A 16724-nucleotide genomic window follows, 5' to 3' on the forward strand; every position below is an offset into this window, starting at 1 on the left:
TTGTAGCTAATTGTCACTGCCAACCACCACAACCTTCTGGTGTAAATTTCTATAAGTTTATTTAAAGTTTTTGTTTTAACTATGCTATTATCATCTGCTGTTAGCATCCTGTCATAGATCCATAACCAAACAATAGCCAGGTGTTAACATGTTTCCTGTTAGAAATCCAATTGTATTAAAAAAGTATAATACAATACTATATTGCAAAAAATAAAATGCAACATTTTCTTGTTTTTTGCTTTGGTTTATTTATTTATATATAAATATAAGTGTTTAAATTTCACTAGGTTAGCTACTTATCAGTCAAAGGCTAACTGCCAGCCCTCTTGGTGTATAGTTTGGAAGCTTGTTCCCGCCACAAAAATCTAATTTTCAAGTTAGTATCTCTAAGTCTTACTCATTTAGAAACAACATGTAATTTCAAGATGCTTATTTTTTATTTTTTGTGTTTGTTTTTTGTTTGAAATTATGTAAGCTAGATACATAACTCAAGTGGTTATCTTGAAATTTTAAGTTATAAAAAGTTACAAATTATTGAGGAACAGCAGTATAATTACAATATGGACTAATTCTACCGCTGCATTATCATATAATAATATTATTATATATTTACTTTGTTTACTATAACTAGATTAAGAGATTGAAAACAGCTAAGCTATAGTCAGGCAGAAGCTAGCTTAGCTTAGCTGAGAGTAGAGAAAATATTTAGACTTGCTCATTCTCATAGGTGTGTAATTCATAAATAAATATATATGCTTGTTTATTTTATATATAACTTATGAACTGAAAAACAAAAAACAAAAAGTTATGGTTATTAGGTTGTTCTATCATTTTCTTTCTTTAACCCTTTAAAACCCGTTGGAGCAGCACGCTCTGTTTTGTGTAACTATTTTTAAATCCCTGTAGAACCGGTGTTCTGAGAAACCATCCTACTCTGACAAAACGTCCTACCCATATTATAATTTGATGGTGACTTGCGACTAAACCTAACCCTGCCCCTAACCATAACCATAACCATAAGAAATATTCCGGATAGGTGAGAGAAAAAGAAGTTAATTGGGGTTGGTGTTGTGCGCATGCACCGAGTCTGCGCAGAACCATTGGGTAGGATGTTATTTCAGGTAGGATGGATTCCCAGAACACGGAACCATGTACACTAGTGCAATTAATGTTAGGATTACTGTTTTTCTGAGGACATGGATAAACTGCTGACGAAATCTAACGTGATGTGAGACCATGGCATAGATAGTGGTTGAAGGAGGCCGGAGGGGCACTGAGTGCTTAACCCTTTAAAGCCGTTCGGAGCAGCACACTCAATTTTGCATACCTATTTTTAAATCCCTGTAGAACCGGAACCAAGTAAGCTAGCGCAATAATTTTTTTTGCATATGAAACCGGAGGAGTTGTACTTACATCTTATGCCATCAGCTTGTCCTAAGTCACGGTTTCCTTCCACATATGGCTTTGCAAAAAATGCATAAAAAGCACTTGCAGCAACAAAAATATAATATTCCAGAAACAGGCTGTGCCAATCTGATCAGCTGTTCATAACACTTCCTAAGTTGGAACAGACCTCAGCGCAAACTATGGCATGTCCACCATTACCTGCCCGAAACCGGAAGTGACGTCATTTCGCAGAGAATATAGTTTGTTTGTTTTTTACCTTTGGGGCCTTATAAGCCTATACTGGTGTTTTTAAAAGTCATGTTTGACTTCATGCTTTTCTGAATAGTTTCTGGGATGCTTAGAACTCAAATTGCACTGCTGGAAATAGTTTCTTTTTATGCACATGCTTTTTTTAAATTTATTTATTTATTTTTGTTTTTCCTGCAGTATATAAAAGTTGGTGTAGCTCAAAAATAAAACTATGAAGACACTCAAAATACATTTCCTGTTGTTGGAAACTATTTTGTGCAACTTTTTTGTATTTACAGTTTTGAGGGATAAACCTCTGAAATTTCTCTAACTAGAAATTTATGTAAAAAAAACCCCAAAAACAATTTTCTTTTTTTTGTAGTTTATTGCACTTTTTTTCAATTTATGTTGTTATTATAGACTTAATGCATACATATTATTAACATTTGGGCTATAACGGTTGTATTGGTGTATAACAACTTGAAATGCTTCCAAAAATGGCTCTACAGCATGTAAAAATATAAAGATAAGCTCCGGTGGACTTGGTTCTATGGTAGGTCTTAAAGGGTTAAGTTATCTGCTAACTTAAGCAAAGCTAAACAGCTCCAGTTCGTGGCCTCAAATCTAAGTGACAAACATGAATGTTGTAATCTTCTTATTAACATTAAGCAATAAAACCTAAGTATCAAACTGTTCCTAATTAATTATCTTCAATTTTATATACTAAGAGGAAATATTACATCACCTTAACTGTATCTTATAACGGTGAAACGCTCCAGCAAGCAAAAATAAACAAAATCGGGGGTTCTTTTAAAAGTATTCTCCGTGTCAGGACATTTTTTTAGGAGAAATAAAAGTGGTACTAATTTAAAAGCTGTATGTAAATTGCTTGTGCAGAGTAACAGGCTGTTAAACTGAGCGGATTATACATGCAACCTGAATTTCTGCACATTCTGCTCTTTATGGTTATCATGGCACTATGGACATGCTACTCTGGACAGTGAACTGGAACAAATCATATTCATACATTTAGCATATTAATGAAGCTAAATATCAAACGTTCTCTCCCCTCTGTTGCAAATGCAAGCACGCCTGATTTATTGTGGATGTGCTTTTTTTTGTGCAAGGCAGGAGAGTTAGCTAATTCCTTTGGGGCGAGTGCCCTTCCTGTCACACTGATCAAAGACTTTCTTTTGATATGAGCATAAACTGCTCCATGCCGCATCACCGTCAATGTCTGTGCATGCGTGTGAGCTTGTGTGCGTGCGCTTGCACGAGTGAATGTCTGCGTGTTGTGTGCGCATGAGGTAAGGTGGGAGCTCTGTGTGTGTGTATCCATCCCCCCATCACCAGAGGCTGTATTATGCATTGTTGTTGGCATGGCCTACATGCTCATCCAAGCATGGTCCAGTGTGGTACAGTACACACATCTTCCCATCCCCGTTGCACTCCCCTGTCGTGTCCGCAGGCCCGCTTCATTTACTTTTGCTCCTGAATTAATGCTAGTTAACTGTCACATTAGCTCAGATCTGTTGGCTCGCTTTGTCAACAGCATAAACTAGCCTCAGTATGTGATAGTTTATTTTTGCCTTGATACACAGAACACGCCTGAATGTGTGTAGGCTACCTAAAGCTGCACCCATCCATCCATAACCTTTATCTTAATCTGAACAAAATAAACTGTTACGTAAGCTTTTAAAGCTGTATGCTGCTTTAAACAACAAATGCAGAAAAATGCAAAACTTTCCCTCAGAGTGGAGCACTGGCAGTAACGCAGGTGTTTCTTTCAGTGTTCCAGTGGAGGCCAAAAACAGTGGGTGGGCAGTTGTGGGGTGCTTGTTTGAATGAGTGCATGGCTTTGTATGCGCACGTCTTCTCATGTACATGTGTGCGGAGAATATATTTGCTCGCCAGGAGCAAGTGTGTTAAATTCTCTTAGCATGTGTGACGAATCAGGTGGCTGGGAAAAAGAGCCGTGCATTGCGCGGCCTCTCCTGGGTCTCTCGCAAACTGAATTCTAAAGAGCCTATCGATCAGTCAGGGTCTCACTTTGTCTTTCGCTAGGCACCTATCTCGCTATCTTATCTGTCGTCTACTTCCTGCTCATTTTGAATGGCCCGTGTGAGAGATGCAGCAGTGGGTGAGACATAAAAAATAGAGGCACCCCCACCAACCCCTCCAACTCGCTCCATACACACTCATATGTCTTTCATCCTAATCTTTAGTCTCTGTCCAAGGAAGGGCCCCCTTTTCACTTGTCTGCCCTAAAGCCTCTTATATGTGACCCCTCTGTGTGTCCCCCGGGGCCTCTCGCTCTCCCACGGCCAGAAAACACGCTCACAAACACGTAGACATACACATGTTTGCATTTCAGCTTTGATAAAGGGAGAGTTGCATGTGTGGCTAACCACGTCATGTTTCCTGTGCGATGTCGGGTTTTGCAGAACTGACACAGCCTCTTACTACATGATTTTGCCTGCAGGTGAAGGCAAATTTACTGGCAGGCTGAGTAACACAGCTGCTGGGAGAGCGTGTCTCTCGTTAGAAGAATTGTCCTCAATAAAGATGGACGTTTGGCAGTGTGTTACGTAACAGACTGAGGATGATCCCGAGGCTGTGTGTGTGTGTGTGTGTGTGTGTGTGTGTGTGTGTGTGTGTGTGTGTGTGTGTGTGTGTGTGTGTGTGTGTGTGTGTGTGTGTGTGTGTGGAGCAAACCTTGCGTGCAAATCTTATACAAGGGCATTTAATGGTGTGTGAGAGTTTATAAGAAAATATATATATAACATATGTGTGAAAAGGATCCTAAGGGCATCCAGCTTTTTTTAATACTTTCTTCAGATTCTTTCTGTGACATTAAAAACACTATGGCTACCTTTTTTCCCCCTCAGTATCCTAACAAATGTGAATTAACAGTATTTAATTCAAGGTTTTACATTTTCTATTCATTACATACCTCAGTTAAAACCTCAATTGCACCTGAAACCGGAAAAGATTTGTTTAAGTGTCACAAAATGTTCCATATTTCACCTTTTCTAAATTTCAGCATAAAGAACACATATTTGTTCATTATTATTGTTAACATTAAATCAAGTCACAACTCCAAGAGTCACGTATGCTGCTAACTATACACTAGATGATTTTATAGCACGTACAGTGTACACCGACTTGTCTCTGACGTATAAAGATGGGTTCTGAAAGGCAGTCTCAGTTGGGCGCACTTCCAGCTAAAATCATCATATTCATGAGCTCTGTGGACAACAAATCCCTCACTGAATCTTTCATTTATTAACTCTATTACAGAGTCTCTTTTGTCTCTTCATGGCAAAGCTGGTAATGTACACAGAAGCCACAAAGCTGTTAACAAGTCTGGATTGACATTAGTAAACTAAACCACTTTCTGATGCTGTATTTGCATCACGGTACGCACAATACGCGGGTTGCTTAAATATTTATCTGCCCTCCTTCATGTTTAAGTAAAAACTTTGGGGCATTTTCTTTATAAAGCTCCACCTCCCCTGTCTGCTGGTGTTACACTATATTCTGTGTGACCTGTCGGTTTATGTAGCCTGATTAAAACTTTAAAATGGCTCAGTTTTGATTCTAAACATGATTCAGAATCAGGAAAATGTTACAGAACCCATCTTGTGTTACATAATCAATACAATTGAGTCTCACTGATTCTTTTGTCATTTATTAGTATCTTTGGGCTTTTTCATGTAGACATGTTCAAGACAACCTTGTAAAGTTCAAAGTGAGCATCAGAATGAGGCAGAGATGTGATTTAAGTGACAGTAGCATGGATATTGGTATTAGATTGGCTGCTGTGAGTATTTCTGAAATTACTAATGTAATGAGACTGTCCCACACAACCATCTCTATGTTTTGCAGAGAATGGTCCAAACAAGAGAAGATATCCAGTGAGCAGAAATTCTCTGACTGAAAATGTCTTGTTGATGGAAAAGATCACAGGAGAAAGGAAAGACTATTTTAAGCTGAGAGGAAGGCAGCAGGAACACAAATGCAAATTTGTTACAGCCAAGGTATGCAGATGAACACACAACAGGTGAAACCTTGAAGCAGACTGGGCCACAGCAGCAGAAGACCACACTGAGAACAGGAAACTGAGGTCACACTTCACATGGGCTCAGCAAAGTTGGACACTAGAAAACTGGAAAACCATTTCCTGGTCTGATGGGTCTCAACTTCAACATTTAGATGGTCGGTTCTGAACTTGCTGTAAACAACATGAAAACATGGATCCATCCTGTCTTGATTAATGTGGTGATGGTGTAATGGTGTGGGAGCATCCTTTAAACACCACAGTCTGACTGTTCTTGCTAACCATGTCCATCCTTTTATGACTGCAGTGTACCCATTTTCCGATGGCTTCTTCTCAAACTGGTTTCAGCGAGTTCACTGTACTCAAAAGGCCTCCACAGTAACCACACTTCAGTCCTGCGGTGGATCTCTGAGGACTATTTCGAGGACATTGTTGAACCTGTATCATGAAGAATAAAGGTTGTTCTTAAGGCAAAAGAGGGCCCAACCCAGTACTAGCAAAGTGTACCTAATAAAGTGGCCAGTGAGTGTAGATTAAATGTATCATTCATATGGTTTCTTGGTTTTCTTGGCTTGCTGTCAGTTACAGAGGAGGGTGTGTGTGTGTGTGTGTGTGTGTGTGTGTGTGTGTGTGTGTGTGTGCTATGTGTCTTATTCCATAAAGAAACTGAAACTCCAGTCTTGAGATATTTAAGGAAGGCATAAAAACCACACTTCCTATAGAGTCACATTAATCCTTCAGAAATGGTTACGTGCAGTAAACATATCACATACTGCTCTCTGCACTCAGAACAGAGAGGCTCTGTGTCTGCGCTGCATTGAAGGACTTGATCTTGGTTTTCAGTGTGCCTGGTGTGACCCCACCCCTGGTAAATACAGGGTTGGAGGTTTCCTCTGAGGATAAAAATACACTTGCCTCTCAGCCGAGAGGGGAAAATGCCAGAATTCCTCCTCTCTTGTACGCCCATTGTGCTCAAGACTTCCACACTTCCCCACAAGAAGAGATTTTTTTTTCTTTGTCTACTTGGCAGATTCAAACTGTATGAAAAAGTTACCATACTATATGAAAAATACATGTTAAAGTGTTAAATGTTTATATTATAAATAGAGTCTCTTAAGGATGGTACAGCTCTGTAATATGGAGAACCCACGGGAGAGCTGTAATCTCAGTTGGGATTGAGGCTTCTTCCTGCTTCAGTCTTTTGTCCCTCTTGAGCTCCCGTACTTCGCAAGCTGTGACATCATCAGTATGTCCTCCAAAATTACTTCAGGCTGGCAGAGGCCTACAACTTCAGCAGGTACGTTCACTGGAAAAGTTTAGTGTAGAAGTTTGAGGAGACTTAGAGGCTAGGGTTATTCTGAGGAATCATCGGTCTCTCAGAGCCTTGTTTTTGGATTTTAAGATAAAAAAGTTTCTATCTGAAAACTTAACTGAAGCAGAAAAGCACTCTTTGGGACTTCCTTATTTTGAGCTAGAAACACACACATAGCTCAGTCATAGCTTTTGGAACATGATGCTGCTCCTGATTTCCGTAGTTTTAGTCCAAAATGATCAGATGAAAGTTTATTTTACCTCTACAGAACATAATCCAAAGACGAATAATGAAAGATCACAAAAGGGAGACAAAATGCTAAGCTTGATGTATTAAAATTCATTGAAGTTACTTTTTGAATACAGTTGAAGCACATCATGTTGTGACCACGCGTTAGCTCTGTGATTTCTGACACGTTTTCTTTTTTTATGCCTAAAGAAAGAGGAACATACAGGAAACGGCACTTCTTCAGCAACTCAAGTCCCTGAAGAACTGAGAATGGTTATGCTTGACAGCCACATGTGATCCTATCGACTTTGTTACACGCTGGCTCACAGGTGAAGTTGAAAATGAGTCTCGAGAGCCGAGCCAACCATGGGACAGGACTAAGGGATGTCTTTGACCTTCTTGTTAAGACACCTTCAGAACGACTCCTTAGTCTGACATTCCAGTTGGGTGACTCTCCTGAAGATAAAATCATACACGCCTTGTGTCTCATCGTCCTCGACAAGGAGGTGGAAGCTCTCGACAAACTCCAGATGTTGACGGACAGCTCCCTCGCTAAGCATGTGGCCGAGAAGTGTCAGATGAGAGGAGGCAATTTAGAAGATTTTGGATCTCATTGCGGTCTTTTTGAAGCCTTAACGGGAGAATCGTTGGCAGAGCTGGCTCATGTTTTTAAAGTTTTGACAGAGCAGAGGCTGTGTGATCCACTGCTGAGAAATCTGGCATACAAGCGAGCTCTATCTAGTGACTGTGTAAAAACAAGAAATGGTAATGACCTGGGGCTATACGACTATAAATTCCTGGAGGAAGCTAAAAATGTCTGTGGGCCCGAGTGTGCAGAGTGGATGTCCCCTTCCAGTGATCAGAGGGCAGAGCCTGACTCCAATCTTCTCAGTAGCGTGGAAAAATCTCAGGTTTCATCAGCTTCATCTCTTCCCAGCCCCCTCAGTGCAAATCTCCCCTCAATGCCCTCTTACCCTACTCATCTGGAGATAAGTATGCCCTCAACAATCTTGTTTCAAGCACACAGAACCTCTCCAGGGAACCCAGGAAACCCCAAATCGAATCCTCCCGTCCTCAGCGTTAAAGAAAACAGAGCACAAAATGTGACCGAGCCACCTCAGTCATCTGAAGCTCAGCCTGAGACCACTGGATCTCCTCCATTTGACCCAAAACAAGACTCAAGTAAGTATGGCACACCAGCAGCAGCAGCAGCATCACTAATGAGCAATGAGAGTGACACAAAATCAGACAATCAAACAAAAACGCCAAGTCCTAAACTACCGAAGACGAGTGTTCCTGGAGAAATACACGAAAGCAAAGCTGTGGAAGAAGAGGAAGAAGAAATATTTTATGCATTTGTTATCTTGCATGCACCGGAAGATTCAGATATGGCCGAAAGCATAAAGGAGAAAATAGAAGCAGTCATTGGTGGTGAATTTGAAGGTGCGACTTTCTCTGACTTTTCCATCCCCGGAAAGACCACTATAAAGAGCATGGAGGACGCCATCAACAACTCAGCCTTCACCCTGCTGCTGCTTACCCGCAACTTCAACACTTGCATGCTGGATCTAAAGGCGAACGCTGCCTTCGTCAACTCTATAAACAAGGCCCATAAGTACAACACTGTGATCCCTCTGCTGCCACGAGAGAACTGCATGCCCAAACAGGATATGCCTATGGTGCTGCAGGGAGTGAATCCACTTGAAGAGAGAAAGAACTTTGAGAAAAAGATCCAAAAGTCGTTGTTGCCTGCAAAAATTAAAAGACAGAGATGGATCTGGAAACAGGAGAAAGCTCAGAAACAGACAATGAAGCATTTAAATAAAATAAGCAATCTGACAATCTCAGTAGAACCAAACCTTCGACCAGGGCCCCCGACGGCTGCGTGGCACCCACAGCCAAACATTCATATTGAAAATGCTAACTACATTATGATTGGTAACGACTCCCGAATGAATGTGGATTTGGGTGGAAATGCAAACAGGGAGGATTCCAATTAAACAAAGGGGGAGCAGTGAAGCTGGACATTTTATGGCACGTGTCGCATCAGTTTATATGCTGAGAATGAAAGAAGTATTCATGTTTTTCCTGAACACTAAAGTGTTAAAGCTGTAACGACCACTATGAGGAATTTATTTGCTGTAGTTTACGTCAGTGCAATCAAACCTGTCAGCGAAAGAAATCCCAATAGAGCAGCAAAAGAGCCATTAAGTACATGAAAACAGTGTAGTAGTGATAGAGTATGCTGAACAGAGCAGGGCCATTTTATGGTATAATTGGCATAGGAGTGCCATCTACTGACTAATAAGAGAGGCTTCCTTTTTAACCTCTTCAGCTGTATGAGCTCTTTGCAGACACTAGGGTGCAGCACTCTTACACACTTCTCATCCGTTCCCATGACTGCAGTCATGTTACATAGTCACTGTCCAAAAAGTAATTTTAATATAATTTCCATATTCATCTCAAGTGCTGATTTGAGTATGGCCAAATGTAATCAGTTCAATTCAATTCAGTTTTGCTTATATAGCGCCGCCTCGAGGTGCTTTATACAGTAAGGTAAAGACCCTACAATAACAGAGAGAAAACCCCAACAATCAGACGACCCTCTCTGAGCAAGCACTTGGTGACTGCGAGAAGAAAAAGCAGAACCAGGCTCAGGGAAGGGCAGCCACCTGCAGGACTGGTTGGTGGGGAGGGGAGGAAATTGCTGTGTAAACTTTGGAACAGATGTGTAACATTTGGATGATGATTAAGTTGAAATGAAGGGGAAAAAAATGCAACAAGAAGCAACTTGTTGACAAACGGTGATTGGTTGGAAAGATGATTTTAAAGAACTTGCTGATCAGGTCATATTCATGTCAAAACAAACTACCAGGGAAAACTTTTAAAACCTTTCAAAAGAAACGTACATTTCCAAATGTCTTTTTAGTTCTGCTGATTCTTCTTTTTTTTTTATTTTTTATTTTATAGATTTACTGTTAGTGTCATTGATATTTCATTTAAGTTCTCCTTTTGTATCGCATTTTCTGATGTAATATCAAAGAGTTTACTGGTGGTGGTGATGATGATGATGTCTTTGTCAAACACATCTGTGCTTTATTTCATGGTACTTTTGTCTTCTGTGACTGATCCTCAGTCTCAGTTGCTAAGAAAGCATCTCAAGTTGTTATGACCTGAACTTTTGTCATGTAAGAATTTTAGTCCGTACGCTTTGAACCACTGACGTACTTCAGAAGGTTATGAGAAACATTTGCTTTTTGCACTTTATTGTGATATAAATCTATTTTAAATAAACTGAAGATAATAATAGTTCTCACATTATTTCCACACAGTCAAAATCAAAATGTTGATTATTAGCATGTGAGTTGTGTCGCATCACGTATATTCACCAGGCACTGAAATCTAATGCAGCATTTCTGCTATTAATTCTATTTATATGTTCTCTATTTTCAGTTTTCAAACAAAATGTTGAAAAGCTGATAATTCTTCTTGGCGTTTATTATAAGGTAGCAGACGTTGGTGGTGGTGTACTGGGACTGTCTTCTTTCTTCTGTACAATATTGTCAAAGTTATGAGCATCCTGTCTCAGGGTGATGCTGAAAAACCCACATTTCCTCCAGGCTGGATTATTGTAATTTCTTATTACTGTGAGGTCCCAATAACAATCATCCAGCTGGTTTCAAATGTAAGTAAGAGTGCTGACAGAAACTAGAAAGAGAGATCGTATGCTTTTCATGTTAGGATCTCTTTATCTGCCTTTGTAATATCCAGAGGTAGCTTTGAAGTCCCTCTCCTCACATACAGAGTCCTGAATGGTCTGAAGGTCACATATCTTAAAGATGTCATTCTATCACGTAAGTGTAATAGAGCACTTTGCTTTCAGACTGTGGGCTTACCTGTGGTTTTTAGAGTTTCTAAAAGTAGAATGGGAGGCAAAGCCTTAAGCTTTCAGGCTGCCATGGAACCAGCTCCCAGTTTGGACCTGAGGCTCTGTATGTTGCCCGAGAATACTTGGGTATGTGGACTGGAGAAGCAACAGATCAATCCACTGACCTTTCAATTGTTAGATGACCCAATCTACCCACTGAGCCAACTGAGAAGAAGCTCAGAGCCTTCTTCTGATTATAAATTTTCTTCCACATCACATTGTCAGGTTTCTGTGTACATTTTGTAAGGATGCCAACAGTATGTAACATGATACTATGTCTGTAGCGACAGACGGTCGTACTATAACATCACACTGTGGGAGACTGTGCACACCACTGATTGAATATTTTAAGCACATTTTTGAGGTGGGATGCTAATAATTCTGTCCTCATCTCCTAACACTTCGGTGAACTGCGGATCGCCTTCCTATAAGCTGGCCTCACAGCATTAGGAGAACATGTTGAACTAGCTGGAAGTGTATTTCTGCTTGGAAACAACATTTGGGATTTAGTTAACTCCACCTTGGTTTATATTACACTGTGGCGACTCCTGTCAGGACTGAGCAGACTGGGTGGGTGGATCGCGCGTGCGCAGTGCGCTCCATCCTCCGATCAGTGCGGCAGGAAAAGCGCAGGGGAGACGCCGCCGAGATACAGAGGGTGAGAAAACAGTTAGGAAAGGGGAAAAAAGAAGGAGAAGGAGAGCGGCATGAACACTAACAGCCAACTCGGTGTGACCGGGGAAGTGCCCCGTGGTGCCGGGCTCTAGCGCTCCTCCCGTGCCACACAGCTGCTCCGTTATGTCGGGAGACCGGAGGATAGTAATGTCAGGGAATGGAGGAAATCTTCAGAAATCCTGCCACTAAACTGCGCCGTGCTGCCAGGGTTCAAGGCTATCACGGAAACGTAACGCTGAGGATGGAGCTCATATGAACCGAGGGGCGCCGTTTCATTTCCAACTCGTCGTGCTCTCAGAAACCAGGCCAAAGTTGTTGGGTTTTTTCCCCCTTTGATTCTTTTCGGTTTTTTGGGAGAAGGAAATTTTGGTGCATTGAATTCCTCTGGACGGGATGTTATCCGCAGTCAGGAGGAACTCCTGCTGACTGAGCCTCCAGCAGCAGCAGTAAAGCAGCGGGTCCCTCACAGTGAAACAATGGGAGATGCGGCAGATGACAGAGGGATGAGACGGACCTTCATCGTCCCTGCCATCAAGAGCTTCGATCACTACGACTTCACCAGGGCCAAGATATCATGCAGCCTGACGTGGCTGGTGGCCAAGGCTTTCGGCTCGGGTAGGTGGTGCCTCGCTCCTCCTTTCCCATTTTTTTAAATTTATTTTTTGGATGAGAATAGTGGAAAACGCTGTTAAGATAATTATCTTATGTGTAATAATAAGGCCTGCTGTCGTGTCGGACCAGAGGGTGTGCAAGTGAGACTGTTTTGTAAACAGCATCCTGTAATCAGACTCTCACTGTGACAGACAAACACAATTAAACCTCGTTATTAGGGCAAGAAATCTTCCCATTATTTCCCATTCAAAGTCTTATTTAACCATACTGGAGTCTATATGAAGGCTTAAACTAGCTGGAGCCCATAATAATGTCTCTCCTGGTTACATTAGGCTGGGTTTCTAAAGTCAGTCCATATGTCATATCAGCCTCACTGTATCCCTCCACTATTGGTTCAGGATTATTGGTTTAACCTTTTGCTGACCTGCTGCTAATTATTCCCAATAGCAGAAGTCAGGTTGGACAGATCGGATCAGCTTCTGCTCATAACTTCAGTTTAGGACCGTAACTTGTTGGTATATTAAGAGAATAATAGTTTGGTCTTAAAAGAAAAAAAAAATCAAAATACTCCCCGGAAGAATGGATTATAAATAAAATGCACACGTGCATTTATTCACATGCATAAAATATGATCATTGAAGTAATCGGTGGGCTGAACCATGCACAGACTCTTCTGCTTTGGCTAATTGTGTTTTTAATCATGGCAAACTTGCTTTTCTCTACATCAGGTCATCTGATAAATGTTGACTAATGATTATTAAACCCAAAGGTTGTGCCAAAACTTTAATTTTATCATTACATAAAGTGAAGAAAAATGGCAAAGAAACCATAAACACATGAGTTTCATCACATTTACTTAGTGGAAAAAAACATTTAAATGATTATAATGAAGTTTTTTCATATCTAAAATAGTATGATATAGCCTAAAGATATAGTTCTTTAAAGTTATAAGGAGCCCATTTAATTCAATATTCAGTGGCTCAGCTAAATGAGTGATTCACAATTAAGTGTACAAGTGCTCAAGGAGAGGACTTGTGCAGTGGTCAGGGGTATGATTTGAGTGGATGCAACAAGTTTGAGCATATGAGTGTAACTATAAGTAATGGAGAAGTAGTAGAAATTTCTAATGAAGACATGAGAACATGTGGGATTATGCTAATGAATTGGTCATTGAGTTTATTGAACAGCACTGTGGCAGCATGTCAGGGGAAAAGGCTGGAAACCATCGGCATAAACACAGTATCTGATCACTGCGGCTCTCCTGAAATGATTCTCTGTGTGTCTAACAGCTGCTTAGAGCTCACAGGTTCCAGGCAGCCCAGTGTTAGCTTTAGCTTCTTCTGTCATGGTGGTGTTTTCATGTGGATCTCTGTCTGTATATGTGACAGCATATGTGTGTACCTGAGCGTTAGCCTGTCTCTTGTTCTCTGTGAAACATCTCGGCCTCATAAAGACGGAGCAATTCCAGCCTCGTCTGAGCCCAGAGGTTCATCCAGCTGTTAATGAAGTCTTTTAACATCTGTGTGGACACTACACAGACAGACAGTGGGGCAGACCTCATTGATCTTACAGTGTTTACCAATGTGAGCACTACGTTACTTTTCTTCAACCTCAGGAGCAATGACATGGTGGAGAGACATGCAGGATACTAGCGTGGGAGAAGTCCAAGCTTGGTTGTGCAGGACCCTGCGGCTGTTGCAGCATGCTGCTGCTGCCACTTTGGTGGGGTTTTTTTCTCCCTCCGTGCCTCCGGTGACACAGTTTCAGCTCCCAGCACCGGCAAGAACTGTGGCCCAATTCATAACCGGTCCTCAGAGTCCTGTTTGGCCTAGATAGGAAGCATGAGCTATGGCTTGAGTCCGGTGGTGCTCAGTGTGAACAGCTCTGTGCCCATCAGTTTAAAGTTTGTGCCCCAACTTCAGAGAAATGGATCTAAATATATACAACCCTGAAAATCTATCCTTTTTAAAGCTGCAGACTGATATCACATGAGCTGAAAAGATCAGCAACAGAGTTTGTGATTAGTGTGTGTGTGAAATAAATCTTAGAGCACTTTTGAGAGCTCCATGTTGGCATCAGATGAACTTAAAACAACAAAGGTCGCCCGAGTTTTTCAGCAGCACGGCCACAATGCTAACTAAAAATAGAATCAAGTATTCAAGGATGTTCTGGATAACGAGAAGCACCGAGTTTGGTTCTTTAGGTGCTCGTGTACTTGGTTGTTACTGGCCTTTAGTTGACCTTATTTTAGGTGCTCCAGTGTAAATGCGCTCCCCAGCTACTACATCAGAAACTTAATGATATCTGGCGTGTAACGAGCGGAGTTGTTGAGACCATAGATATTAGACTTACATCCACCAGATCGACAGGAACATAACGTGAGTGTTCTTGGTGCTCCATGTCTGGTAGCTTATGCATAGGACAACAGTTTTCAAACAAGATGTCAGTGTTGTTTTCACACAAATGACCAAAGAAGTCTTTAAAGGTTTAAAGGGACTACTAATGATCAAGATGAGCACTAAACGAGACCCAATAAAACTAATATGTATTCTATTTAAACGTAGAGCTCTAAGCCAGCAGATATAAACTCTGCTGAGCGGTAATCCCAGAGGTCTCCAGGGGAGCAGTCTTCTCCATGTGGACTTCCTGTGGCAGCTACTTCCTGTCTGTTTCCTCTTTGATGGCCAACACAAAGAGAGAGTTTTTACTTGACCAGGCAAATTTTCATGAACTCTACAAAAGCGGGGCTCTTCGTCCTAGCTTGCTCTAGCTCCTTGTTTAATTGTTTTATTGACCTTTAAGTGTAACAGGTCATGTGATTTCTTTAGGACTTTAAAGTGACACAGAAAGCATTATTATCCAAGATCGTTGTGACAGTTCTTTGCGTGGAGTGCAGCTAAACAGTTCAAACAAAAGTGTAACTATCAGACACCAAAGTCACAGCGATGTGAGCTCCTCTCTGCTAATCAACTTTATACTTCTTATAAAAACTCGACTGATTTTTGAACGCTGAGGCTGGATGCAGGAGGGCTTGTTATGGAGTCGTTTAACATCTGCCTGTTGCTTTAAATATCTCTTTTCATCACCCGCTGTCGAAGCACAGGGAGGCTTGTGCTAACCACAGCCACTGGAAAACTGCTGAGGTTTGATCACAAGCCTAATAGTTTTTTTCCCTGCACTGAGCTTTACATATTAGATTTTTTTAAAAGTTGTTTGGTAAAGTTTTTTCTTGCACACTGTTTTTCTTGTTTCGAAGAGGAAAGCTGTACCTTTAAGATGGATTCCTTCAGTGTCCTTTGTTTTCCTCAGGGTGATTCAGACACAGGCAGAGAGGAAATGACCCTACACACCAGGAATACACGCGTATTGAAGCACACAGTCTTTTAAAAGTGTGTCACACACACATGCACACACATTCTTATACAGGCGTCTTGTCTGAAAGTCATGCCTGTGGGATGGAAGTTCATATGCGCAGTATGTATGTCATTCAGTGATAGATTAATGACTAGTTCAGCTGTGAGTCACAACCTGTGGTTAACAACAGCATAGTAGGATGAAAAGGATCCGGAGTGAGCGACTTCTAGAAGCTGTTTTGTGTGTGTGTCTGTTTCTGTTTGGCTATTTTCTTCAAATCAGATTTACAGGATGAGGTAACAGGATTAGAAGGTGCTTCATGCTTTATAACACACACTTCCACCAACACTAACACAGGCTCTGAATTGGACATGCAGTATTCCTCCTGACATATGTGTTGATTACATTCTGAAAGTTTGTGAGTGTCGGTGTTTTAGAGCGAATTGTAGCAAAGACAGGAAAAGCAGAGCGTAAAATTCAGGTTTCATTTTTATTATCTGTTTGATTCTCTGTGTGATCGTTTCTTAGCATTGATGCCTTCGGGAGTGTTCAAATCCTTCATGGCGTAGATTCAACAAGGTTAAAGGTGAAAGTTGGACAGAAACGTTCCTCAGATTTTGCTCCATGTTGACACAATAGCGTCACACAGTTGTTCGCTGCACATCCATGATGTGAATCTCCAGTTCCAGCACATTCTGAAGGCGCTCTGTTGGGCAGAGAACTGGTGACTGTGGAGGTCGTTTGAGTACAGCGAGGTCATTGTCGTGTTCAAGAAGCCAGTTTGAGATGATTTGAGTTTTGTTATTGTGCTGGAAACAGTCGTCTGACGATGGGTTCACTGTGGTCAAAAGAGGGGCATGCCTCATTCAGGGTCTCTTAAATCATCTTTCTTCCCCATTCCAGTGCTCGGACCATGTCTG

The 16724-nt window shown here is 41.2% G+C and overlaps 2 protein-coding genes across 4 annotated transcripts in view; both read left to right on the plus strand.

Moving 5' to 3' along the window:
* The first annotated feature begins 6948 nt into the window (after positions 1-6948).
* ticam1 (TIR domain containing adaptor molecule 1) lies at positions 6949-10526 on the plus strand. The gene is made up of 2 exons (XM_006786598.3): positions 6949-6992; positions 7446-10526. The coding sequence occupies exon 2, from the start codon at positions 7577-7579 to the stop codon at positions 9233-9235; it is 1659 nt and encodes a 552-aa protein (XP_006786661.2). The 5' UTR covers positions 6949-6992; positions 7446-7576; the 3' UTR covers positions 9236-10526.
* Positions 10527-11773: 1247 nt separating this feature from the next.
* Positions 11774-16724, plus strand: part of camsap2b (calmodulin regulated spectrin-associated protein family, member 2b) — a 33867-nt gene continuing 28916 nt past the window's right edge. For all 3 annotated transcript variants that reach the window (XM_087831231.1, XM_087831229.1, XM_087831230.1), the window contains exon 1: positions 11774-12453. In XM_087831231.1, the coding sequence (XP_087687357.1) occupies positions 12315-12453 (139 nt within the window). In that variant the 5' untranslated portion in view covers positions 11774-12314. The remainder of the gene's footprint in view (positions 12454-16724) is intronic.

This window comes from Neolamprologus brichardi, chromosome 18, assembly GCF_056152115.1.
Source record: "Neolamprologus brichardi isolate AB-2024 chromosome 18, ASM5615211v1, whole genome shotgun sequence".
Classification (NCBI taxonomy): Eukaryota; Metazoa; Chordata; class Actinopteri; order Cichliformes; family Cichlidae; genus Neolamprologus; species Neolamprologus brichardi.